Source organism: Nerophis lumbriciformis, linkage group LG18 (genome assembly GCF_033978685.3).
Source record: "Nerophis lumbriciformis linkage group LG18, RoL_Nlum_v2.1, whole genome shotgun sequence".
NCBI classification, from domain to species: Eukaryota; Metazoa; Chordata; class Actinopteri; order Syngnathiformes; family Syngnathidae; genus Nerophis; species Nerophis lumbriciformis.
The window spans coordinates 30,747,501-30,775,000 of record NC_084565.2 but is presented as its reverse complement, the minus strand read 5'-3'; the positions used below and the strand labels follow the sequence as shown (position 1 = coordinate 30,775,000).

The following is a 27,500-nucleotide window of genomic DNA, read 5'->3' as shown; positions in this document are numbered from 1 at the left end:
CCATGTGGCCCCCCATCTAAAATGACTTTGACACCCCTGCTATAGGTGAAGCATCTGCTGTCATTTTTATGAGTTGTTGACATATCTTCACATAACATCTTGTCTGTTTTAATTTTCGAGGACTTTTTTTTTTTAAAGAAAAAAAAATGTATAACAGGGTAAAAAAATGTAAACAAACCTGCTCTGTGTGACCCATCGTTGTGCTCCAAAGCAGCATCCAGCTGTTGGCGTTGACGCTTGTTTTCCTCCTTTGTCCGAGAAAGTTCCTCCTCGTATTCTGTTATTGTTCTTTCAAACAGTCCAAATATTTCTTCAACAGCGGCATTTAGTCGCTGCTCCATCAACACTCTCAGTATTTGAACCTTACACATTTTTTTTGTCACAAACAACAGAATCACAGTAGCTTTATGCTCAGCGACGTGACACTTACTTCCGCCTTGTTCTTCTTCGATGGATGTTTTACCGCAGAAAGCGCGTCAGGGACGTCACATCACTGCCACCAACAGGCAGCCTCTAAACCTTTTTAAGCGACTAGCAACGAGTCTAGACATATTTATCTTTTAAGAGTTGCTTATAATTGAACGTTCAAAGCAAAATCTATTTCATCATAACGTTTATGACGTCGTTATTTTTTAACTGACATTTTTGTGAGTGAATATGAATGAAAATGTTACCTTTGCTTTAATCTAAAGAAAAGTACTGCTTGTGTAAGGCAACCATAAACGTGCATACATCGTCATAGAATGTCTTATTTATTTTGGGTCTTTGCAATGTATTTAATAAAAACACAAGAATTGTTTTTTTTTACAAATGTTATTTGATCTCATCTACACTGAGTCAGAATTATACAACATAAGAAACACTTTAATAATGAATAAAGCAAAATATGTCCTAGTGTGTGAATGTGAGTGTGAATGTTGTCTGTGTTGGCCCTGTGATGAGATGGCGACTTGTCCAGGGTGTACCCCGCCTTCCGCCCCAATGCAGCTGAGATAGGCTCCAGCACCCCCCGCGACCCCAAAGGGAATAAGCGGTAGAAAATGGATGGATGGATGGATGGATGGATGGATGTCCTAGTGTGTGAATGTGAGTGTGAATGTTGTCTGTCTATATGTGATGAGGTGGCGACTTGTCCAGGGTGTACCCCGTCAGTCTACCCCAGGGCAGCTGTGGCTATGAAAGTAGCTTACCACCACCAGGTGTGAATGATGGGTTCTACATGTAAAGCGACTTTGGGTACTTAGAAAAGCGCTATATAAATCCCAGTTATCATTATTATTATTATTATTATTACCCCGCCCTCCGCCCCAATGCAGCTGAGATAGGCTCCAGCACCCCCCGCGACCCCGTAAGGGACAAGCGGTAGAAAATGGATGGATGGATGGATGTTCTGGACTCCAAATCACTCTATATTATCTACTGTTACCATATCGGAGTTATTGTGGGGAAATATGGGTAAATTACTGCAAAAGTACTCTTAATTCGCTAATCGTGTGACAAAAAAGGTGAGTCAGGATAATACATAAGGTTAATTATTAGGTATGGGGGGTCAAATGGGACAGAATGATACAGTATTTAATGTGTCATTATTTAATTAATATTTGAAATGCATTAATACATGTATTATTCAATGTATAATTGATTCAATTAATGTAAAAGTATATACATTTATTTAATGATTACAGTTTTCAATATTTAATTATTCTAATTATTTTATTTAATCATGGAATGGATGGATGGATGGATGGATCATGTCACAAATTAATTATTCCATGTTTTAATTAATTATTTCCTGTTTTAATTCATCAATTCATGAATACATTGTTTCACCATGTAATTCATTATTTGATTATTTATTTATTTAATTACATATTTATTTGTTTCACAAACCTGTGTATGGAGGGGCAAATAGGACAGGATGAAATAAATACATCTTAATAATGACAAATGGTTTTGGTCACGTATCGCACATGGAGTTACGATAATACCAGTGCCTAACATCAACTCAGCCAGAAAATTGCGTTTTTGTTACACTTTTCTTTCGACTACCTGTAAATTTCCACTACTTTTTACATCAGAAAAGTACATGGCGTCTAATTGGAATTTCATTTGCGTTCATTTATGTTAATACAGGCTAGGGTCAGCAAACCGCGGCTTTCGAGCTCCATGCGGCTCTTTAGTGACGCCCCAGTGGTACCAAATATTTCTTATTTTATTTACTTTTATAAGATTAAGAAACATTTACGTGAATGTGAAGTTCATGCACCTGCCTTTTCCAGGAAAAGCTCTTATACATGTAAAGAACTTCGATTATAAAAGTCTGGTCACCTTCGGTTTGATCTAAAAGTCCAGTTTGTAGATGTTTTTTCTGGGTGGATTTCGCGTGACAGGAAGGTGGGGGGTGGGGGGTGGGGGGTTAATTTCTTTTTTGTAGTGCAGTCTACCGAAAATAGTGGAAAGTGCCACTCTGCATAGCAACTGACAATGTGGAATTACAAAACACATTTCAAGATATTCAACACATCTATCGGCTAAAGTGCACCCCTAAATTCGTTATGTTTCATGTGTCAGGTAAACCGCGACGGATGGGGCCATATGTATCCCCTTCCTACTAGATAATCCGTCATCTTTGTAGTCACATTCATTCAGTTAGCAGAGCTTGAAATATCTTTTTTTGTATTTTTTTCTGTGTAAATAAAGTTTTTGTTCTTTAAAAACATATTCCGCAAGCTTTTTCCGTAGTAAAAGTTATGATAGCCACAAGCGCCTGCTCCCTCACGTACGCCACCCCCAATTCATACTGACTTAGTGTGTGTGGCGACAAGCGCCTCTCAGTATGATTTTTCTGTATTTATAGTTCAATTGGCAAGTACTTGTTAGCAGCTAAATGGCTTTTGAGTTTGTAATGCACAACACAATGTGATAAGACACCAATCTGTACTGACTGAAAAACATGAACAATCATATTACAGTATCTGTAAAGTATTAGCCCACATTTTATGTTATGTTTTTACACAGCTAACTCAACAGCGTATGTAGTTTTAATAACAAGCATGACGTGCTGCGTTTATCATGATCAATAATATAGTGACTCACTCCATGGACAGTTTTAAGTTTGGTCCAGCTGGCCAGGGAAATATTTTCCAGTTATTTTTGGGTAAGCACTCCATTTATATCAGCATAGCTTGGCTCCACGCTTCACATGTACACCGCCAAGTCACGCCGACCACTCTCTTGGCTTCCCGTCTGCTGTTGTGCTCGCTTTTATAACCAGCAGTTCATCCTCGGTATATTCAGCTTCAAAAAGATAAGGTTGTGAATCCTCATTAGTCCAAAAATAGCCATCTTTGCGGTCTATTACCAAGTCTGCCATGATTTGAACACACACGCATTTGTTTCCACAAGTAGGAACACCCATTTGTTGGCGGAAGCTGCGCTACTATGGAAACAGAAAAAATGTGCTGAAGAAAGATGTTTCGGCAATGCTTAAAATGACCAAAATATGGTAAATATTGTACATATTTACACTAGCAGACAACAGGTCGATGGAAGATTCTGAAGTTGTTTTGGAAGGTGTTGAAGGCTACAATGGTGACTCTAACTAGCCATATTTTTTAATCATCTTTAGAATCTCTTATAATGATTGTGAAGGATTTCATTCAATTCCAAAAAAAGTGTGGTTCCCTGTTAATGTTAGTTTGTTGTTCGATATGTGGCATTTTTTACCTTGGACAAGTGCAGGGTTACATTACAGTATACGCAAAACTTTGTTTAATTGCTCAAAAGCACAGGTGTGGGAGAGAGGCGCAAATAAAGCTCATTAGCATTAAAGCTACAGACACACAAAAGTGTGTGTTCCCGGAATAGCTTACAAAAAGCACTTTTAAATTGTCAAAATTCTCGATTTTGGACAAGACACTTGCAATACACTATCGTGGGTCCTCTGAGACTTCAAACACTACGACAATTTTAAACTGGATGGCAGGAAAATAACAATATTGCTATTAAAATCATTAATTAAATTCCGTTTTTTTCTTCAAAATCCTGCAAAAATGCAAATGTGTCAAAAATATAATGACAAAGTGAAATAAGATTTTACAAATGTTTGCACTTGTATTTAAAAACAAAACACCAAATACTGTGTGCATCAGACCTTATGACTAAATATATAAATATTAAAATATAATATTAAGGGGGGCTATATTGTAACATGACAAAACAGGGTTTAAAAAAAAAACAAGCACTGTACACGCCACTTACTTCACAGAAAAGCATTAAGTAGACAATTGGATACAATCCTAATATTTAAAACGACATAAGTGCATTAACATTGCAATGTACTTAAACACTATGGTGAGTGCTAAGTAATGATATAACAATATAAAGCATTGAAGTATATTAAATGACTAGTGGTTTACAGTATAGAATTACTTTATGTACAAAATATGTTGATGTAATGGCATTATACAAAAAGTTGACACGTTGTGTAAATCGTAAATAAAACAGAATACAATGATTTTACAAATCCTTTTCAACCTATATTCAATTGAATAGACTGCAAAGACAAGATACTTAACGTTCGAACTGGAAAACTTTGTTATTTTTTGCAAATATTAGCTCATTTGGAATTTGATGCCTGCAACATGTTTAAAAAAAGCTGGCACACGTGGCAAAAAAGACTGAGTAAGTTGAGGAACGCTCATCAAACACTTATTTGGAACATCCCACAGGTGAACAGGCTAATTGGGAACAGGTGGGTGCCATGATTGGGTATAAAAGTAGCTTCCATGAAATGCTCAGTCATTCACAAAAAATGATGGATTTGTGAACAAATGTGTGAGCAAATTGTCAAACAGTTTAAGAACATTTCTCAACCAGCTATTGCAAGGAATTTAGGGATTTCACCATCTACGGTCCGTAATATCATCAAAAGGTTCAGAGAATCTGGAGAAATCACTGCACGTAATCAGCAAGCCTGTGACCTTTTATCCATCAGGCGGTACTGCATCAAAAAGCGACATCAGTGTGTAAATGATATCACCACATGGGCTCAGGAAGACTTCAGAAAACCACTGTCAGTAACTACAGTTCGTCGCTACGTCTGTAAGTGTAAGTTAAAAAAACTCTACTATGCAAAGTGAAAGCCATTTATCAAAAACACCCAGAAACGCAGCCGACTTCGCTGGGCCCGAGCTCATCTAAGATGGACTGATGCAAAGTGGAAAAGTGTTCTGTGGTCTGACGAGTCCACATATTAAATTATTTTTGGAAACTGTGGACGTCGTGTCCTCCGGAACAAAGAGGAAAAGAACCATCCGGATTGTTATAGTTCAAAAGCCAGCATCTGTGATGGTATGGGGGTGTATTAGTGTCCAAGGCATGGGTAACTTACACATCTGTGAAGGCACCATTAATGCTGAAAAGTACATACAGGTTTTAGAGCAACATATGTTGCCATCCAAGTAACGTTATCTTGGACGCCCCTGCTTATTTCAGCAAGACAATACCAAGCCACGTGTTACAACAGCGTGGCTTTGTAGTAAAAGACTAGACTGGCCTGCCTGTAGTCCAGACCTGTGTCCCATGTGTGGCGCAATATGAAGCCTAAAATACCACAACGGAGACCCCAGACTGTTGAACAACTTAAGCTGTACATCAAGCAAGAATGGGAAAGAATTCCACCTGAAAAGCTTCAAAAATGTGTCTCCTCAGTTCCCAAACGTTTACTGAGTGTTGTTAAAAGGAAAGGCCATGTAACACAGTGGTAAAAATGCTCCTGTGCCAACTTTTTTGCAATGAGTTGCTGTCATTAAATTCTAAGTTAATGATTATTTGCACACAAAAAAAACAAGTTTCTCAGTTCGAACAATAACTGTCTTGTCTTTGCAATCTATTCAATTTAATATAAGTTGAAAAATATTTGCAAATCATTGTATTCTGTTTTTATTTACGAATTACACAACGTGCCAACTTCACTGGTTTTGGGTTTTGTATTAAAAAAATGGCTTGTCATGTCTTCAGCTCACTTGGCGGTCTTGTCGCTTCCTCCGTCAACCTGGCGCGGAGAAAATAACATAAGTGATTTTAATTTCATTTTAAAAAGGTTAATACTTGATGGACATTTACTGACCTCACTTTGCTAGGTTTCCTCCCTGTAACAAATGTATGAAGAAATTATGACTCTTTGTTATATTTGGGGTATCTCAATTGGTAGTAAAAAGCTCTTACTTCTGTTCATGAGGCCACAAATGCAGAAGCAGCAGCAAACGGTGAAAGCGCAGAAACCTGCGAGAGCCATCAGGATGGTTTTGTACCCTGAGAAAAAAAAGCATTATACATATTTCACCTTTAAAAAGTACTAACACAATATCTTGCAAGGGGTAGTACACCCCTCACATGTTCGCAGGCATTTGTATGGCTGCATTGTCACAAGAGACAATACTATAGAAAGTTAACTTGGATATATTTGAGAGTAGTCAGTGTGCAGCTAGTATGGAAGCACCGAAAAAGAGGTGAAACCCAGCCATTGTTGTCAAAGCAGCTGGCAACACAAGTAAGTGGCAACATACACGTGTCTTGCCTATGATGCATGAGTGCTGTCAAAACGTGGGGGAAAAAATCCAACATATTCTGAACACCTGCTCTTTTGGCAGTGGTCGGCGCAGCATGAGTTCCTTCTGCACCGGGGAGCTGTGGTTCACTGAAGGGAAACATAAATTCCAACATGTATGTGACATTGCGAATATCATTCCCCTGGTAGTGGTAGAGTGCATGAGTGCTGGCGGCATGTGGGAGTTGCTCATTCTAATATGCTGTGATGTTCAGATACACCCCTTTAGTGTTGATAGTGTCATGGCCTGGGCCTGCACGAGTGTTGCCGACACGAGGTGAGCTGCGGATCACGGAGGAACACATGAATTCCAACATGTACTGTAACATTCTAAATATCCTAGTGGTGGCTGTATGCTCTGCGACTGCACGAGTGCTGCAAATTTCAACATACACTGTGATATTCGGAAGATACACTGCCGTAATGGTGGTTGCCTCATGGTCTGGTAAATGCACGAGTGCTGCTGCCACTGGGTGAGCTGCGGTTCACTGACGAAAACATGAATTCCAACATGCAATGTAACATTCTGGCTATCCTAAGAGTAGTTTTATTGTCTGGGACAGCACGAGTGCTGCCGGCACTAAGTGAGTTGCATATTCTAGCATACACTGCCTCAGTGGTGGTAGCCGCATGGTCTGGGAATGCATGAGTGCTATTGCCACTGGGTGAGCTGTGGTTCACTGATGAAAACACGATTTCCAACATGTACTGTAACATTCTGACTATCCTAAGAGTATAGTTTCATTGTCTGGGACTGCACGAGTGCTGCCGGCACTAAGTGAGTTTCATATTCTAGCATACACTGCCTCAGTGGTGGTAGCCGCATGGTCTGGGAATGCAGGAGTGCTATTGCAACTGGGTGAGCTGCGGTTCACTGACGAAAACATGAATTCCAACATGCACTGTAACATTCTGGCTATCCTAAGAGTAGTTTCATTGTCTGGGACTGCACGAGTGCTGCCGGCACTAAGTGAGTTGCATATTCTAGCATATACTGCCTTAGTTGTGGTAGCCGCATGGTCGGGGAATGCACGAGTGCTATTGCCACTGGGTGAGCTGTGGTTCACTGATGAAAACATGATTTCCAACATGTACTGTGACATTCTGACTATCCTAAGAGTAGTTTCATTGTCTGGGACTGCACGAGTGCTGCCGGCACTAAGTGAGTTGCATATTCTAGCATGCACTGCCTCAGTGGTGGCAGTTGCATGGTCTGGGAATGCACGAGTACTATTGCCACTGGGTGAGCTGCGGTTCACTGATGAAAACATGATTTCCAACATGTACTGTGACATTCTGACTATCCTAAGAGTAGTTTTATTGTCTGGGACTGCACGAGTGCTGCCGGCACTCAGTGAGTTGCATATTCTAGCATGCACTGCCTCAGTGGTGGTAGCTGCATGGTCTGGTAAGAACACGAGTGCTGCTGCCACTGGGTGAGCTGCGGTTCACTGACGAAAACATGAATTCCAACATGCACTGTAACATTCTGGCTATCCTAAGAGTAGTTTCATTGTCTGGGACTGCACGAGTGCTGCCGGCACTAAGTGAGTTGCATATTCTAGCATACACTGCCTCAGTGGTGGTAGCCGCATGGTCTGGGAATGCATGAGTGCTATTGCCACTGGGTGAGCTGTGGTTCACTGATGAAAACATGATTTCCAACATGTACTGTAACATTCTGACTATCCTAAGAGTAGTTTCATTGTCTGGGACTGCACGAGTGCTGTCGGCACTCAGTGAGTTGCATATTCTAGCATACACCGCCTTAGCGGTGGTAGCCTCATGGTCTGGTAAATGCACGAGTGCTGCCGCCACCGGGTGAGCTGCGGTTCCACGAAGGAAACATGAACATTAGCAGTGTATGTATACCGTGTCGTTCTAAAAAGCCGCTCGTCTGGTAGTGGTGCCGTCATGGTCTGGGAGTGCTCGAGTGCTGTCGGCACTGGGCGAGCTGCAAATTTCAACATATACTGTGATCGTCAATAGATATGCTCAATTAGTGGTCGTAGCGTCATGGTGAGCGGTGGTTCACTGTGATGTTCAGATACACACCTTTAGTGTTGGCAGTGTCATGGCCTGGGGCTGCATGAGTGTTGCAGACACTAGGTGAGTTGCGGATCACTAAGGAAAACATGAATTTCATCATGTACTGTAACATCAGAATTAGAAATACTTTATCAATCCCCAAGGGGAAATTGAGACGTTCTGAATTTTGTAGTGGCAGCTTCATTGTCTGGGTGCACGAGTGCTGCCGACACGCCAGGGTGGGCCGCAGTACATTGAGGGAAACAATAACCTCTACAGTATTTGAAGTACTGTATATAATTATGAACAGATGCTCGTCTGGTAGGGTTAGCGTCATGGCCTGCACGAGTGCTGTCAGCACTGGGTGAGCTGCAAATTCCAATATATAGTGTGAGAGTCAATAGATGTGTTCCTTTATTTATCATAGCATCATGGTCTGGGGCTGCACGAGTGCTATTTGAAGGAAACATGACTTTGTTTATTATAAATGAATACATGTTAAATAATTCAAATTAAATTAAATAAATATTACATATATGTTATATTTTGTATTGCTACTATGGTACATTTTTAGTCTACTTTATACCTGCATTATCCTTTCCATACTTATCCTTTCCATCCTTTGTAACTAAGCTACTGTGTGAAACAATTTTCCTTGTGGATCAATAAAGTTTGTCTAAGTCCAAGTACATGTTAAGTAACATTATGGAAATCCGCTCGCCTGATAGTGGTAGCGTCATGATCGGGGACTGCACGAGTGCTGCCATCACTGGGGCGCAGTGAATTCCAACATATACTGTAATATCAGAAGATACGCTTCCTTCGTGGTGGTGGGGTCAACTAATTAGACACAAATGGCTGTGTTGACTCATTTTTAGTGCATAGTAAATCTTACAAAGCTGTGCACTGACTACTCTAAAGCATGTCAAATGTCATTTCTGACACGTTGATGACTTACGTGCACAAGCTGGCCCGGGGCTGCTCCAAACCCCCGTCGCCCCACAGGTGACTTCGGGCGAGCCGATCATCAGGAAGCCTCGGTGACATTTGAACCGACAGGTGGAGTTGACGGTGTGATTCCCTTCTGCGCAGCTGAGGTATCCGTCCGGGTGTGCCAGGTGGGTGCAGTGCACAGCTGGGGGGAACACAGGTTTAGTACAGTTGTACCTCATTTTTCGTTACTAAACCAAAATCGTACGAAAACCAAAGACATTTTCCCCATAAGAAATAATGTAAATCCAATGCATCTGTTCCAGACACCCACAAATATGGTGGTTTATTTTCCAGTTTATGGTGGTTCACTTCTTTTTACACTTAATGTTAAAAACTTAGATTGCCACATCATAATATGAACTGTACTGTATATACTTTGTTTTACACTCGTATGACAGGGCAGTGACTTAAAGGGAACCCATTATGCAACACCAACTTTTCTTACCTATTAGTACCTGTTTTTGTGTATTTGGCATCTGCATAAGTCCTGAAAATTTGAAATCAAACTATGAGGGCATTGCGGAGATATTTATAAATACTTGCGCCAAACAAGCCATATGTGGGATAAAGTGCTAAGTGCTAGTCCGCCATTATAGTCAACAAGCTCCTTATTTTTCTCTATCCACTTGTCGTGGGGCAGACTGGCCCGTACATGCACATGCATCCTCCGCTGTTGCCATTTCTTATACACAGTAGCCTATAAATAAGATGGCACATTTTAAAGAGACAGCCAGAAAGCGGTTGAAAAACATGATCTATGCAACATTTAAAAAAAAACAAAAAAAAACACCTTCACATTTTATGTAGATATGTCGTTGTGGCTTGTGCAGCCCTTTGAGACATTTGTGATTAAGGGCTATATATAAACTTTAATTGATTGATTGATAGACCACAAGAGAGTGTTTTATATGTAGAAAAAAAAAATCACAATATGACCCCGTCAATAAGTTTCCTGTACATTTTGTAATGCTTTTAGGATGGCAGAACAGATTATTTCCATTTCTACTTATTTAATTGGGGAAAATTAAATTATAATAATAATACTAAAAATACTCATGCAAATTGTCAATATCTTGATATTAATTTACTTTGTAGCATTGACCATATTTCTATGTTGATGTTGACAGGACACACACACGTCTGAATCAGCACTAAATGTGATACTCACAGTGAGAGGTTGAAGGAAAAGAAGTCCCAGCCAACACGGTATCATTAGGAGTCTGTTCAGCTGAAATGACATCACATGATAATGTGCTTCATTCTGACTGCTTCTCTTCATTCTGACTGCTTCTCTTCTTCTTGTATAATAAGTGACAACGCTAATTACAAAACCCAAAACCAGTGAAGTTGGCACGTTGTGTAAATGGTAAATAAAAACAGAATACAATGATTTGCAAATCCTTTTCAACCTATATTCAATTGAATTGACTGCAAAGACAAGATACTTAACGTTGAAACTGGAAAACTTTATTATTTTTTTGCAAATATTAGCTCATTTGGAATTTGATGCCTGCAACATGTTAAAAAAAATCTGACACAAGTGGCAAAAAAGACTGAGAAAGTTGAGGAATGCTCATCAAACACTTATTTGGAACATCCCATAGGTGAACAGGGTAATTGGGAACAGGTGGGTGCCATGATTGGGTATAAAAGCAGCTTCCATGAAATGCTCAGTCATTCACAAACAAGGATGGGGCGAGGGTCACCACTTTGTGAACGAATGTGTGAGCAAATTGTCGAACAGTTTAAGAACAACATTTCTCAACGAGCTATTGCAAGGAATTTAGGGATTTCACCATCTACGGTCCGTAATATCATCAAAAGGTTCAGAAAATCTGGAGAAATCTCTGAATGTATAAGCAGCATGCCCGTGACCTTCGATCCCTCAGGCGGTACTGCATCAAAAAGCTACATCAGTGTGTAAAGGATATCACCACATGGGCTCAGGAACACTTCATAAAACCACTGTCAGTATCTACAGTTGGTCGCTTTATCTGTAAGTGCAAGTTAAAACTCTACTATGCAAAGTGAAAGTCATTTATCAACAACACCCAGAAACGCCGCCGGCTTCGCTGGGCCCGAGCTCATCTAAAATGGACTGATGCAAAGTGGAAAAGTGTTCTGTGGTTTGACAAGTCCACATTTCAAATTGTTTTCGGAAACTGTAGACGTCGTGTCCTCCTGACCAAAGAGGAAAATAACCGTTCAGATTGTTATAGACGCAAAGTTCAAAAGCCAGTATCTGTGATGGTATGGGGGTGTATTAGTGCCCAAGGCATGAGTAACTTACACATCTGTGAAGACACTATTAATACTGAAAGGTACATACAGGTTTTGGAGCAACATATGTTGCCATCCAAGCAAGACAATGCCAAGCCATGTGTTACAACAGCGCGGCTTCATAGTAAAAGAGTGCGGGTACTAGACTGGCCTGCCTGTAGTCCAGACCTGTCTCCCATTGAAAATGTGTGGCACATTATGAAGCCTAAAATACCACAACCGAGAACCCGGACTTTTTGAACAACTTAAGCTGCACATCAAGCAAGAATGGGAAAGAATTCCACTTGAAAAGCTTAAAAACTTGGTCTCCTCAGTTCCCACACGTTTACTGAGTGTTGTTAAAAGGAAAGGCCATGTAACACAGTGGCACATTTTTTGCAATGTGTTGTTGCCATTAAATTCTAAGTTAATGATTATTTGCAAAAAAAAAAGTTTCTCAGTTCTAACATTAAGTATCTTGTCTTTGCAGTCTATTCAATTGAATATAAGTTGAAAAGATTTGCAAATCATTGTATTGTTTTTATTTACCAATTACACAACGTGCCGACTTCACTGGTTTTGGGTTTTGTAATAATACTAAAAATACTACTACAATATCTTAATACTAATTTACTTTGTAGCATTGACCATATTTCTATGTTGATGTTGACAGGACACACAAGTCTGAATCAGCACTGAATGTGATACTCACAGTGAGAGGTTGAAGGAAAAGTCCCAGCCAACACGGTATCATTAGGAGTCTGTTCAGCTGAAATTACATCACATGATAATGTGCTTCATTCTGACTGCTTCTCTTCAACAAACATCTTGTCAAAAAACAACAACAATTAGGACACCCTATGACAGGGGTGTCCAAACTTGATCCACCAAGGGCATGGGTAACTTACACATCTGTGAAGGCACCATTAATGCTGAAAGATACATACAGGTTTTGGAGCAACATATGTTGCCATGCAAGCAACGTTATCTTGGACGCCCCTGCTTATTTCAGCAAGACAATGCCAAGCAATGTGTTACAACAGCGTGGCTTCGTAGTAAAAGAGTGCAGGTACTAGACTGGCCTGCCTGTAGTCCAGACCTGTCTCCCATTGAAAATGTGTGGCGCAATATGAAGCCTAAAACGTTTACTGAGTGTTGTTAAAAGGAAAGTCCATGTAACACAGTGGTAAAAATGCCCCTGTGCCAACTTTTTTGCAATGTGTTGCTGCCATTAAATTCTAAGTTAATGATTATTTGGAAAAAAAATATCAAGTTTCTCAGTTCGAACATTAAGTATCTTGTCTTTGCAGTCCATGCAATTGAATATAGGTTGAGAAGGATTTGCAAATCATTGTATTCTGCTTTTATTTACCATTTACTCAACGTGCCAACTTCACTGGTTTTGGGTCTTGTACATGCACATGCATCCTCCGCTGTTGTCATTTCTTATACTCAGTAGCCGTTTGAACTTATATCTGTCAGTAGACTCGCTATGGAAGCACCAAAAACTACAACATGGCTGATGGGGAGAATCGGCACTTAAATAAGACGGCACATTTTAAAGAGAAACCGGCTGGAAAACACAATCTTTGCAACATTTTTTTTTTAAACACCTTCACATGTTATGTAGACCACAAGAAAGTGTTTTAAATGTAGAAAAAAAATTACAATATGACCTCGTTAATAAATGTACTGTACATGCTTTTAGGATGGCAGAACAGATTATTTCAATGTCTACTAATTTAATTGAGGAAAATTAAATCATAATAATAATACTAAAAATACTCATGCAAATTGTCAATATCTTGATACTAATTTACTTTGTAGCATTGACCATATTTCTATGTTGATGTTGACAGGACACACACACGTCTGAATCAGCACTGAATGTGATACTCACAGTGAGAGGTTGAAGGAAAAGAAGTCCCAGCCAACACGGTATCATTAGGAGTCTGTTCAGCTGAAATGACATCACATGATAATGTGCTTCATTCTTACTGCTTCTCTTCAACAAACATCTTGTATAATAAGTGACAACGCTAACTACAAAACCCAAAACCAGTGAAGTTCCTTTTCAACCAATATTCATTTGAATAGACTGCAAAGACAAGATACGTAAGTTGAAACTGGAAAACTATATTATTTTTTGCAAATATTAGCTCATTTGGAATTTGATGCCTGCAACATGTTAAAAAAAATCTGACACAAGTGGCAAAAAAGACTGAGAAAGTTGAGGAATGCTCATCAAACACTTATTTGGGACATCCCATAGGTGAACAGCCTAATTGGGAACAGGTGGGTGCCATGATTGGATATAAAAGCAGCTTCCATGAAATGCTCAGTCATTCACAAACAAGGATGGGGCGAGGGTCACCACTTTGGGAACAAATGCGTGAGCAAATTGTCGAACAGTTTAAGAACAACATTTCTCAAACAGCTATTGCAAGGAATTTAGGGATTTCACCATCTACGGTCCGTAATATCATCAAAAGGTTCAGAGAATCTGGAGAAATCACTGCACGTAAGCAGCATGCTCGTGACCTTTGATGCCTCAGGCGGTACTGCATCAAAAAGTGACAGCAGTGTGTAAAGGATATCACCACATGGGCTCAGGAACACCTCATAAAACCACTGTCAGTATCTACAGTTGGTCGCTTTATCTGTAAGTGCAAGTTAAATCTCTACTATGCAAAGTGAAAGTCATTTATCAACAACACCCAGAAACGCCGCTGGCTTCGCTGGGCCCGAGCTCATCTAAAATGGACTAATGCAAAGTGGAAAAGTATTCTGTTGTTTGACAAGTCCACATTTCAAATTGTTTTCGGAAACTGTGAACGTCGTGTCCTCCGGACCAAAGAGGAAAATAACCGTTCGGATTGTTATAGACGCAAAGTTCAAAAGCCAGTATCTGTGATGGTATGGGGGTGTATTAGTGCCCAAGGCATGAGTAACTTACACATCTGTGAAGACACTATTAATGCTGAAAGGTACATACAGGTTTTGGAGAAACATATGTTGCCATCCAAGCAACATTATCATGGACGCCCCTGCTTATTTCAGCAAGACAATGCCAAGCCATGTGTTACAACAGCGCGGCTTCATAGTAAAAGAGTGCGGGTACTAAACTGGCCTGCCTGTAGTCCAGACCTGTCTCCCATTGAAAATGTGTGGCGCATTATGAAGCCTAAAATACCACAACCGAGACACCGGACTGTAGAACAACTTAAGCTGTACATCAAGCAAGAATGGGAAAGAATTCTACTTGAAAAGCTTAAAAACTTGGTCTCCTCAGTTCCCACACGTTTACTGAGTGTTGTTAAAAGGACCATGTAACACAGTGGCACATTTTTTGCAATGTGTTGTTGTCATTAAATTCTAAGTTAATGATTATTTGCAAAAAAAAAGTTTCTCAGTTCTAACATTAAGTATCTTGTCTTTGCAGTCAATTCAACTGAATATAAGTTGAAAAGATTTGCAAATCATTTTTGTGGAGAGGGGCGTGGTTCACGCGTTCCCTGCGGGCGGGGTGTGTGCGGAGGCCGGCCATGAAGCAGCAGACAGGTGAGTGGATGACTCAGCTGGAACGAGTTATCTAATCACCTGTTCCTTTATTAAGCAGCGTCGGAGACCATGAGAGGAGGGCGGACCTGGAAAGCAGAGAAAAAGCCAAGGAAGAGTGCTGAAAAGCCAAAGGAGAGACATTGTGAGGAGGAGAAGAGCTGAAAAGCCAAAAGAGACTTGTGTAAGAATATAATTAAAAGAATTGTAAAACGCCGAAGCAGAGTGTTGTGCCCTTTCCTGTGGTCCCAGAAGAACCCGAGACAGAGACGTCTTCACAATTGTATTCTGTTTTTATTTACCAATTACACAACGTGCCGACATCGCTGGTTTTGGGTTTTGTAATAATACTAAAAATACTACTACAATATCTTGATACTAATTTACTTTGTAGCATTGACCATATTTCTATGTTGATGTTGACAGGACACACACGTCTGAATCAGTACTGAATGTGATACTCACAGTGAGAGGTTGAAGGAAAAGTCCCAGCCAACACGGTATCATTAGGAGTCTGTTCAGCTGAAATGACATCACATGATAATGTGCTTCATTCTGACTGCTTCTCTTCAACAAACATCTTGTCAAAAAACAACAACAATTAGGACACCCTACGACAGGGGTGTCCAAACTTGATCCACCAAGGGCATTGGTAACTTACACATCTGTGAAGGCACCATTAATGCTGAAAGATACATACAAGTTTTGGAGCAACATATGTTGCCATCCAAGCAACGTTATCATAGATGCCCCTGCTTATTTCAGAAAGACAATGCCAAGTCACGGGTTACAACAGCGTGGCTTCGTAGTAAAAGAGTGCGGGTACTAGACTAGCCTGCCTGTAGTCCAGACCTGTCTCCCATTGAAAATGTGTGGCGCAATATGAAGCCTAAAACGTTTACTGAGTGTTGTTAAAAGGAAAGGCCATGTAACACAGTGGTAAAAATGCCCCTGTGCCAACTTTTTTGCAATGTGTTGCTGCCATTAAATTCTAAGTTAATGATTATTTGGAAAAAAATATCAAGTTTCTCAGTTCGAACATTAAGTATCTTGTCTTTGCAGTCCATGCAATTGAATATAGGTTGAGAAGGATTTGCAAATCATTGTATTCTGTTTTTATTTACCATTTACTCAACGTGCCAACTTCACTGATTTTGGGTCTTGTACATGCACATGCATCCTCCGCTGTTGTCATTTCTTATACTCAGTAGCCGTTTGAACTTATATCTGTCAGTAGACTCGCTATGGAAGGACCAAAAACTACAACATGGCTGATGGGGAGAATCGGCACTTAAATAAGACGGCACATTTTAAAGAGAAACCGGCTGGAAAACACAATCTTTGCAACATTTTTTTTTAAACACCTTCACACCACAAGAAAGTGTTTTAAATGTAGAAAAAAAAATGACAATATGACCTCGTTAATAAATTTACTGTACATGCTTTTAGGATGGCAGAACAGATTATTTCAATGTCTACTAATTTAATTGGGGAAAATTAAATCATAATAATAATACTGAAAATACACATACAATTTGTCAATATCTTGATACTAATTTACTTTGTAGCATTGACCATATTTCTATGTTGATGTTGACAGGACACACACGTCTGAATCAGCACTGAATGTGATACTCACAGTGAGAGGTTGAAGGAAAAGAAGTCCCAGCCAACACGGTATCATTAGGAGTCTGTTCAGCTGAAATGACATCACATGATAATGTGCTTCATTCTGACTGCTTCTCTTCAACAAACGTCTTGTATAATAAGTGACAACGCTAACTACAAAACCCAAAACCAGTGAAGTTCCCTTTCAACCAATATTCATTTGAATAGACTGCAAAGACAAGATACTTAATGTTGAAACTGGAAAACTATATTATTTTTTGCAAATATTAGCTCATTTGGAATTTGATGCCTGCAACATGTTAAAAAAAATCTGACACAAGTGGCAAAAAAGACTGAGAAAGTTGAGGAATGCTCATCAAACACTTATTTGGAACATCCCACAGGTGAACAGGCTAATTGGGAACAGGTGGGTGCCATGATTGGGTATAAAAGCAGCTTCCATGAAATGCTCAGTCATTCACAAACAAGGATGGGGCGAGGGTCACCACTTTGTGAACAAATGCGTGGGCAAATTCAAGTTTCAAGTTTCAAGTTTATTCACAATACCATATAACAAATACAATAGTAGTAAAATATCATCATTTAAAGATGTTGGTATGTGAAAGGGTCCCCCAAATAAGCTAGAAGAAGCTTTTGACAGGGGGTCCAGAGGATAGAATATACATGAAATGATGGAATATACATGGAATGATGGAACGTGGTAGCAAGTACAACAACAATAAACAACGCTATATGATTAACACAAGATAATAGTACTAAAGCAAGCATACACATACATACATACATTCATTCAACCATGCAAAACCCAACAGTAGTCTACCCTACATGAGGCATTAAATATAGGTGGTTAATAGATAAGTTTTTAGTTTATTTTTGAAGTTGGAGAATGGATACAGCATCTTGAGGTTCTCATTAAGCCGGTTCCAAATCTTTGGTCCCCTGCATACAACACTTCGAGCGGTACAATCCAGTAAACGATGTTTCCCTGATATCAAATCTAAGTTACGAGTGTTGTGGGCATGCTGGGGATGGTAGATAGGAACCAAGCTACAGAGCCTTAAATTCAGACTGTAAATGACTTGATAGGTTAAACAAGCATTTTGATAAATATTGAACTCTGTCAGTCTTAAGAGATGATAATTATGGAATAGATGTCGAGTGGGGGCATTAAACTTGGACCATGACAGGGCCCGTATAATTTTCTTTTGCATAGATTCTAATTTGTGGAGGTAGGTAGGGAAGGTGTTACACCAGATGACATTACAGTAGTTTAGATGTGGTTCAAAGAGAGTTTTATATAGTGTGAGTAGAGCATAAAGAGGAAGATAATGACGAAGGTGAAAGAACAGGCCAACATATTTGGATAATTTGTTTAACAGATGGCTAATGTGACATTTGAAATTGAGGTATTCGTCAATGATGACCCCCAGGAATTTTGTGGAGTACACTCTCTGTATTTCCTGCCCATTGATGTTGATATGGCAGTGCTCAGTATTTGTCCGGTTTTTATTAGATCGAAATAGAATAAAATTTGTTTTATTTACATTAAGTGAGAGCTTATTGCATTTGAACCAGGAATCTACTTTCACAAGCTCTGAATTGACAGTTACTTGTAGATCGTGTAGGCTCCTGTGTGAGGTAAACAAATTTGTATCGTCAGCAAAAATTATTTTATGAAAAGTTTCGGAGGAGTTTACAAAATCATTTATGTATAGGATAAAGAGGAGAGGCCCCAAGATGGATCCCTGGGGAACCCCATAATTTATGGTCATACAGGGTGAATTGTGATCATTGACGCATACACATTGCTGCCTTCCGTATAGGTAAGAGCGGAACCAATCGAGAGGTACCCCTCTGGATTGGTTCCGCTCTTACCTATACGGAAGGCAGCAATGTGTATGCGTCAATGTTCACAAAGTGGTGACCCTCGCCCCATCCTTGTTTGTGAATGACTGAGCATTTCATGGAAGCTGCTTTTATACCCAATCAAATTGTCGAACAGTTTAAGAACAACATTTCTCAAACAGCTATTGCAAGGAATTTAGGGATTTCACCATCTACGGTCTGTAAAAACATCCAAAGGTTGAGAGAATCTGGAGAAATCACTGCACGGAAGCAGCATGCCCGTGACCTTCGATGCCTCAGGCGGTACTGCATCAAAAAGTGACAGCAGTGTGTAAAGGATATCACCACATGGGCTCAGGAACACCTCATAAAACCACTGTCAGTATCTACAGTTGGTCGCTTTATCTGTAAGTGCAAGTTAAATCTCTACTATGCAAAGTGAAAGTCATTTATCAACAACACCCAGAAACGCCGCTGGCTTCGCTGGGCCCGAGCTCATCTAAAATGGACTAATGCAAAGTGGAAAAGTATTCTGTTGTTTGACAAGTCCACATTTCAAATTGTTTTCGGAAACTGTGAACGTCGTGTCCTCCGGACCAAAGAGGAAAATAACCGTTCGGATTGTTATAGACGCAAAGTTCAAAAGCCAGTATCTGTGATGGTATGGGGGTGTATTAGTGCCCAAGGCATGGGTAACTTACACATCTGTGAAGACACTATTAATGCTGAAAGGTACATACAGGTTTTGGAGCAACATATGTTGCCATCCAAGCAATGTTATCATGGACGCCCCTGCTTATTTCAGCAAGACAATGCCAAGCCATGTGTTACAACAGCGCGGCTTCATAGTAAAAGAGTGCGGGTACTAGACTGGCCTGCCTGTAGTCCAGACCTGTCTCCCATTGAAAATGTGTGGCACATTATGAAGCCTAAAATACCACAACCGAGACCCCGGACTGTTGAACAACTTAAGCTGTACATCAAGCAAGAATGGGAAAGAATTCCACTTGAAAAGCTTAAAAACTTGGTCTCCTCAGTTCCCAAACGTTTACTGAGTGTTGTTAAAAGGAAAGGCCATGTAACACAATGGCACATTTTTTGCAATGTGTTGTTGCCATTAAATTCTAAGTTAATGATTATTTGCAAAAAAAAAAGTTTCTCAGTTCTAACATTAAGTATCTTGTCTTTGCAGTCTATTCAATTGAATATAAGTTGAAAAGATTTGCAAAACATTGTATTCTGTTTTTATTTACCAATTACACACCGTGCCGACGTCTCTGGTTTCGGGTTTTGTAATAATACTAAAAATACTACTACAATATCTTAATACTAATTTACTTTGTAGCATTGACCATATTTCTATGTTGATGTTGACAGGACACACACAAGTCTGAATCAGCACTGAATGTGATACTCACAGTGAGAGGTTGAAGGAAAAGTCCCAGCCAACACGATATCATTAGGAGTCTGTTCAGCTGAAATGACATCACATGATAATGTGTTTCATTCTGACTGCTTCTCTTCAACAAACATCTTGTCAAAAAACAACAACAATTAGGACACCCTATGACAGGGGTGTCCTAACTTTATCCACCAAGGGCATCGGTAACTTACACATCTGTGAAGGTGCCATTAATGCTGAAAGATACATACAGGTTTTGGAGCAACATATGTTGCCATCCAAGCAATGTTATCATGGACGCCCCTGCTTATTTCAGCAAGACAATGCCAAGCAACGTGTTACAACAGCGTGGCTTCGTAGTAAAAGAGTGCAGGTACTAGACTGGCCTGCCTGTAGTCCAGACCTGTCTCCCATTGAAAATGTGTGGCGCAATATGAAGCCTAAAACGTTTACTGAGTGTTGTTAAAAGGAAAGGCCATGTAACACAGTGGTAAAAATGGCCCTGTGCCAACTTTTTTGCAATGTGTTGCTGCCATTAAATTCTAAGTTAATGATTATTTGGAAAAAAATATCAAGTTTCTCAGTTCGAACATTAAAAATCTTGTCTTTGCAGTCTATGCAATTGAATGTAGGTTGAAAAGGATTTGCAAATCATTGTATTCTGTTTTTATTTACCGTTTACTCAACGTGCCAACTTCACTGGTTTTGGGTCTTGTACATGCACATGCATCCTCCGCTGTTGTCATTTCTTATACTCAGTAGCCTATAGTTTAGTTTGAACTCATATCTGTCAGTAGACTCGCTATGGAAGCACCAAAAACTACAACATGGCTGATGGGGAAAAGCGACACTTAAATAAAATGGCGCTTTTTAAAGAGACAGTCAGAAACCGGCTGGAAAACATAATCCATGCAACATTTTCTTTTAAAACACCTTCACATGTTATGTAGACCACAAGAAAGTGTTTTAAATGTAGAAAAAAAATGACAATATGACCTCGTTAATAAATGTACTGTACATGCTTTTAGGATGGCAGAACAGATTATTTCAATGTCTACTAATTTAATTGGGGAAAATGAAATCATAATAATAATACTAAAAATACTCTTGATCTTAATCTTGATATTAATTTACTTTGTAGCATTGACCATATTTCTATGTTGATGTTGACAGGACACACAAGTCTGAATCAGCACTGAATGTGATACTCACAGTGAGAGGTTGAAGGAAAAGAAGTCCCAGCCAACACGATATCATTAGGAGTCTGTTCAGCTGAAATGACATCACATGATAATGTGCTTCATTCTGACTGCTTCTCTTCAACAAACATCTTGTCAAAAAACAACAAAAAACATTTAAAACACTCTATGACAGGGGTGTCCTAACTTTATCCACCAAGGGCTCTATACTGAAAAGTGAAAGCCATTTTTATATGATAAGTGACAAGGCTAATTATTATTATCTGTTAGTATGCACATTTAAGCTAAATAACTAGGGATAAAGGTGATGTTATAACACCAAAACGCCCTCAGGAAGAAAAAACATGGCTAGCTAGTGGGCAGCAATTTCGTAACTCCTTCAAAACCACTAATTCTTGTCTCCATGGAGACATATCAATTACATTTATTTCAAAAATCGTCCCTGTAAGACGAGTGATAGCTGTACCGGTACTATACATGACAATGGATATTTATAAATGGTCTATAGTTGACAAAGTCTAACCTAAACTTAATTATGCCTGATCATGAACCAACAAGACAATCATCTTGACCTTAAACACACAAGGGCATAGGAACAACGCCAACACTGTCATAAACATGTGCCATAATATGAAAACATACTAAACATCAATGACAAACACATTTTGGGAGAATATTTGCACCGCAACACAACATAAACACTACAGAACAAATTCCCAGAATCTTCCGGTTCGGTACAATATAAACAAACGCCATTGGTGCATCTACACTTAACATCCACTGTAATGATACCAAGTACAGGAGCGTATCTAGTCGATACTACTATGATTACATCGATATTATTTAGTGTCACAAAATCTTCTTTCGTTTTTTAAAAATGTATATTATGTTTATAAACTCAGGAAATATGTTCATGCACACATGAGGACTTTGAATGTGACCAATGTATGATCCTGTAACTACTTGGTATCGGATTGATACCCAAATTTCTTATGTAAAGTAAAGTTAAAGTTTAAGTACCACTGATAGTCTCACACAACAGAAAAATTAGTGATTATTACATTTTAACAGAAGTGTAGATAGAACATGTTAAAAGAGAAAGTAAGCAGATATTAACAGTAAATGAACAAGTGGATTAATAATTCATTTTCTACCACTTGTCCTTAATTTTTTTTACAAAATAGTAGAATGATAAATGACACAATATGTTACTGCATATGTCAGCAGACTAATTAGGAGCTTTTGTGGCTTACTTTCTAATAAAAGACAAGTTGTCTTGTATGTTCACTATTTTATTTAAGGACAAACTTGAAATAAGAAACATATGTTTAATGTATTGTAAGATTTTGTGTTCAAATAAAGCCAATAATGATATTTTTTTTGGTCCCCTTTTATTTAGAAAAGTACCGAAAGGTACCGAAATACATTTTGGTACTGGTACCAAAATATTGGTACTCGTACCAAAATATTGGTATCGGAACAACACTAGTTAAGTTAAGTATTTTTATTTAGACAATAACATGTTTGGAAAATATGATCAAATACTGTAATATTTGTTGCAATATTGGATACTATTAAGTTAAGTTAAAGTACCAATGATTGTCACAAACACACGAGGTGTGACGAAATTATTCTCTGCATTTGACCCATCACCCTTGATCAGGTGAGGCGAGGGGAGTAGTGAGCAACAGCGGTGGCTGTGCCCGGGAATCATTTTTGGTGATTTAACCCCCAATTCCAATTCTTGATGCTGAGTGCCAAGCAGGGAGGTAACGGGTCCCATTTTTATAGTCTTTGGTATGACTCGGCCGGGGTTTCAACTCACAACCTACCGATCTAAAGATTAAAAGGCAAGCAATTTCAAGCAGTACATATACTTTTTCTGTCAAAAGGACACAAATTAAATTACATTTAGTGAGAAAATATCAAGTACTTTATTGACATGTCATTTTCTGGTGTTTGCAGGCCAGATCTGGCCCCCGGCCCTTGAGTTTGACACCTGAGTCCTAAATGTAAACTAAGTACCTTCTTACCTGTGTGACTTGTGTTTCCCTGCAGGCCAGCGTCACACAAGCAGGTGAAGTTGTTGGCGACTTCCCGACATCGCCCTGGTCCACATATTGTGTCATTGCACTGAGCTGTCAGGACAAAGAAAGAGGAACATCAAGAGAGGTGCTTCCCCCGCCTGCCACACGGACACCACCTTGGTAGCACACGGCGTATTTCTTCTGCCGGCACTTCTCGTCGTTCCACTTCCCTCGGTTCTCTCCGTTGTTGACGTAGATCTCCACGCAGACCGTCACGTTGTGCTTGTTGTTGGGCTCTTTCTCCGCCCAGGACTCCTCGCCTATCCACGTGCTGTTGTTCCCCACCCAGGTCCAGTCCTTCCGCGTCCCGGTGAGTCCCAGCCAGTAATACGGGCTGGAGGTCTTGTTTGGCAAGACGGAGACCAGCTTGTCGTTCTCGTCCTGGTTCTGGATGACCACCATGTCCGTGTAGGTGTTCCTGCACCACTGCCGGGCCTGGCTCCAGTTCATGGTGGTGCTGGAGTGGTGATACGTCCACCCTGAGCAGGTCCCCGCTAAAGAACTGCCTGGTGGATATTCAGACAAGGACAGTTAGTCAGCATTTGCTTCTCAAAAACAGCATAGTGTCCTGACCATGCAGGATCTTTGACGAGCCCTTTGTACAGAAGGTCCTCAAAAGCAACACAAAACTCGTCATTTAGAAGAGATTTGGCAAGCTTTTTTGCACTACCACCACAAAAACAGCAGAGGAATCCTGTTTTTGAGGTGGCGCCACAAAAACAGCAGAGCGCTCATGTCCAATAAAGCATCTTTGAAACATATTTTTGCAGTAGATCCTTGAAAATAGCAGGTTACTTTTGTTGTATTATTTTCTGTCTTTAACTACAGTAGCTTTTTTGCAGTATATTCTCAAAAACAGTGTAGTGTCCTGATTATACAGGATCTTTGACTAGCCCTTTCTGCCATTTTGGGGTTTTATCGGGAATCCTGATGATGTTTTGAGAAATCTCCTACAACTACAGCACCAATATTGTGCTGCTGAATCAAGTCCGTTTTTTTTACATTTTTGTCTAAGGGTCCCCCCTTACGACATTTTAGCGAAAAAAAGTTTTCCAAAAATATGCATTTTCTGCCATTTTGGGGTTTTATCGGGACTCCTGATGACGTTTCAAGACATCTCCTATAACTACAGGATCAGTATTGTACTGCTGAAGCAAGTCCTTTTTTTTTAAATTTTTGTCTAAGGGTCCCCCCTTACGACATTTTAGCGAATTTCTTTTTTTTTTAAATATGTATTTTCTGCCATTTTCGGGTTTTATCGGGAATCCTGATGACGTTTCGAGACATCTCCTACAACAACAGGACCAGTATTATGCTGTTGAATCAAGTCCGTTTTTTTACATTTTTGTCTAAGGGTCCCCCATATGAATTTTTAGGGAACATTTTTTTTCAAAAATATGTATTTTCTGCCATTTTCGTGTTTTATCGGGACTCCTGATGACGTTTCCAGACATCTCCTACAACTACATCACCAGTATTGTACTGTTGAAGCAAGTCCGTTTTTTTTTTATTTTTGTGTAAGGGCCCCCCCTTACGACATTTTAGCGTAAAAAAGTTTTTCCAAAAATATGCATTTTCTGCCATTTTTGGGTTTTATCGGGACTCCTGATGATGTTTCGAGACATCTCCTACAACTACAGCACCATTATTGTACTGTTGAAGCAAGTTCTTTTTATTTTTATTTTTGTGCAAATAAACCTTCTCAACCTTACGACATTTTAGCGGAAAAAAGTTTTCCAAAAATATGCATTTTCTGCCATTTTTGGGTTTTATCGGGACTCCTGATGTTTCGAGAAATCTCCTACAACTACAGCACCAGTATTGTGCTGCTGAAGCAAGTCTGTTTTGTTTTTTTTAATTTTTGTTTAAGGGTGCCCCCTTGCGACATTTTCGCTAAAAAAGTTTTCCAAAAATATGCATTTTATGCCATTTTCGGGTTTTGTCGAGACTCCTGATGACGTTTCGAGACATCTCCTACAACTACAGGACCAGTATTGTGCTGCTGAAGCAAGTCCGTTTTTTTTTTATTTTTGTGTAAGGGTCCCCCCTTACGACATTTTAGCTAAAACATTTTTTCAAAATATATGCATTTTCTGACATTTTCGGGTCCTGTCATATACTGTAGAAGATCTTTGACAGGTATTTTTGAGGTAGCTCCACAAAAACAGCAGAGAGCTCATGTCGAATAAAACATCTTTGAAACACATTTTTGCAGTGGATCCTTAAAAAAAACAGAGGACTTCTGTTGTATTAATTCTGTCTTTAACTACAGCAGATTTTTTTGCAGTACATTCTCAAAAACAGCCAAGTGCTTCGGTCGTTTAGAGCATTTTTGAAACACTTATTTTCAGTGAATCCTTCAAAACAGCAGAGAATGTATGTTATATTAATAATCTTTGATTAGCTTTTTTACAGTACATTCTCAAAAACAGCAAATGACTCTTGTCAAATTAAGCATCTTTGAAACATTTGTTTTCAGTGAATCCTTCAAAACAGCAGAGAACTGTGGTATTAATAATCTATAACTAGCTTTTTGCAGTATATTCTCAAAAACAGCAAATGACTTGTCGAATAAGCATCTTTGAAACACCTTTTCAGTGAATCCTTCAACACAGCAGAGGACTTCTGTTGTATTAATAGTCCTTAACTAGATTTTTTGCATTATATTCTCAAAAACAGCAAGTGACTCTTGTGGAATAAAGCATATTTGAAACTTTTTATTTTAGCAGGAGATTCTTAAAAACAACAGGGGACTTCTGTTGCATCAATAACCTTTGAGTAGCTGTTTGGCAGTATGTCCTCAAAAACAGCACAGTGTTCCTGTCATATGGAGGATATTTGACAAGCACTCTTAAAGTTGAGCAACAAAAACAATCTCGCACTCCTGTAGAATAAAGCATATTTAAATCACATTTTTGCAGTATGTTCTCAAAAACAGCACAGGACTTGTCATTTAGAAGATATTTGGCGAGCTTTTTTGCACTACCATCACAACAATAGAAGAGGAATCCTGCCATATACTGTGGAAGATCTTTGACAAGTATTTTTGAGGTAGTTCCACAAAAACAGCAGAGAGCTTGTGTCGAATAAAGCATCATTGACACACATGTTTTGCAGTGGATCCTTAAAAAAAAACAGAGGACTTCTGTTGTATTAATTCTGTCATTAACTACAGCAGCTTTTTTGCAGTACATTCTCAAAAACAGCAAAGTGCTCCGGTCGTTTAGAGCATTTTTGAAACACTTATTTTCAGTGAATCCTTCAAAACAGCAGAGAACTGCTGTTGTATCAATAATCTTTAATTAGCTTTTTTGCAGTATATTCTCAAAAACTGCATTGTTTTTAATGAATACATAGGCCCACTGCGCTACTGTATTTTAATGTTGGTCATTATGGTGGTACTTGGAGAGCCAAGTTTTTTTTGTGGTTGTATCATTAAATTCTCAACTCGCTTTTTTGCACTAGCGCCACAAAAACGGCAGAAGAATCCCATCATATGGAGGACTTTTGACAAGTATTCTTAAAAGTAGCAACACAAAAACAACATTGCGCTCTTGTCGAATAAAGCATCTTTGAAACACGTTTTTGCAGTAAATTCTAAAAATAAAAACATTTAAAAAAAGGAGTACTCCTGTTATAGAGAGGATCTTTGACAAGCTTTTTTGCTGTAACGCCTCAAAAACAGCACAATTATTCCTGTCATATAGAGGATATTTAATTAGCATTTTTGCAGTAGCACCTCAAAAACAGCTGAAGGCTCCTGTAACATATAGGATCTTGGACTGGTGCGTTTGCAGCTGGTCCTTTAGAGTGGTACAGCGCTCTGTAGAGGATCTTTGACAATAATTTTTTCGGTAAGACTTTTAGCACTATAGCCGACTCCTGTTAGA

General features: G+C 39.2%; 2 protein-coding genes across 2 annotated transcripts in view; both read right to left on the bottom strand.

The window, feature by feature from the left end:
• LOC133618112 (uncharacterized) overlaps positions 1 to 506 on the bottom strand; it is a 6,146-nt gene extending 5,640 nt beyond the window's left edge. The window contains exon 1 of the mRNA XM_061978581.1: positions 179 to 506. Within this exon, the coding sequence (XP_061834565.1) occupies positions 179 to 371 (193 nt within the window). The 5' untranslated portion in view covers positions 372 to 506. The remainder of the gene's footprint in view (positions 1 to 178) is intronic.
• A 5,424-nt stretch (positions 507 to 5,930) lies between these two features.
• The window catches only part of LOC133617479 (uncharacterized), a 23,468-nt gene continuing 1,898 nt past the window's right edge, over positions 5,931 to 27,500 (bottom strand). Inside the window, exons 2-16 of the mRNA XM_061977412.1 lie at positions 23,727 to 24,116; positions 23,557 to 23,661; positions 21,537 to 21,596; positions 20,341 to 20,397; positions 17,088 to 17,147; positions 15,914 to 15,970; positions 13,791 to 13,850; positions 12,603 to 12,659; positions 10,800 to 10,859; positions 9,597 to 9,773; positions 8,666 to 8,734; positions 8,483 to 8,564; positions 6,229 to 6,315; positions 6,131 to 6,152; positions 5,931 to 6,055 (exon numbers count right to left, since the gene is read on the bottom strand). Of these exons, the coding sequence (XP_061833396.1) occupies positions 6,140 to 6,152; positions 6,229 to 6,315; positions 8,483 to 8,564; positions 8,666 to 8,734; positions 9,597 to 9,773; positions 10,800 to 10,859; positions 12,603 to 12,659; positions 13,791 to 13,850; positions 15,914 to 15,970; positions 17,088 to 17,147; positions 20,341 to 20,397; positions 21,537 to 21,596; positions 23,557 to 23,661; positions 23,727 to 24,116 (1,334 nt within the window). The 3' untranslated portion in view covers positions 5,931 to 6,055; positions 6,131 to 6,139. The remainder of the gene's footprint in view (positions 6,056 to 6,130; positions 6,153 to 6,228; positions 6,316 to 8,482; positions 8,565 to 8,665; positions 8,735 to 9,596; positions 9,774 to 10,799; positions 10,860 to 12,602; positions 12,660 to 13,790; positions 13,851 to 15,913; positions 15,971 to 17,087; positions 17,148 to 20,340; positions 20,398 to 21,536; positions 21,597 to 23,556; positions 23,662 to 23,726; positions 24,117 to 27,500) is intronic.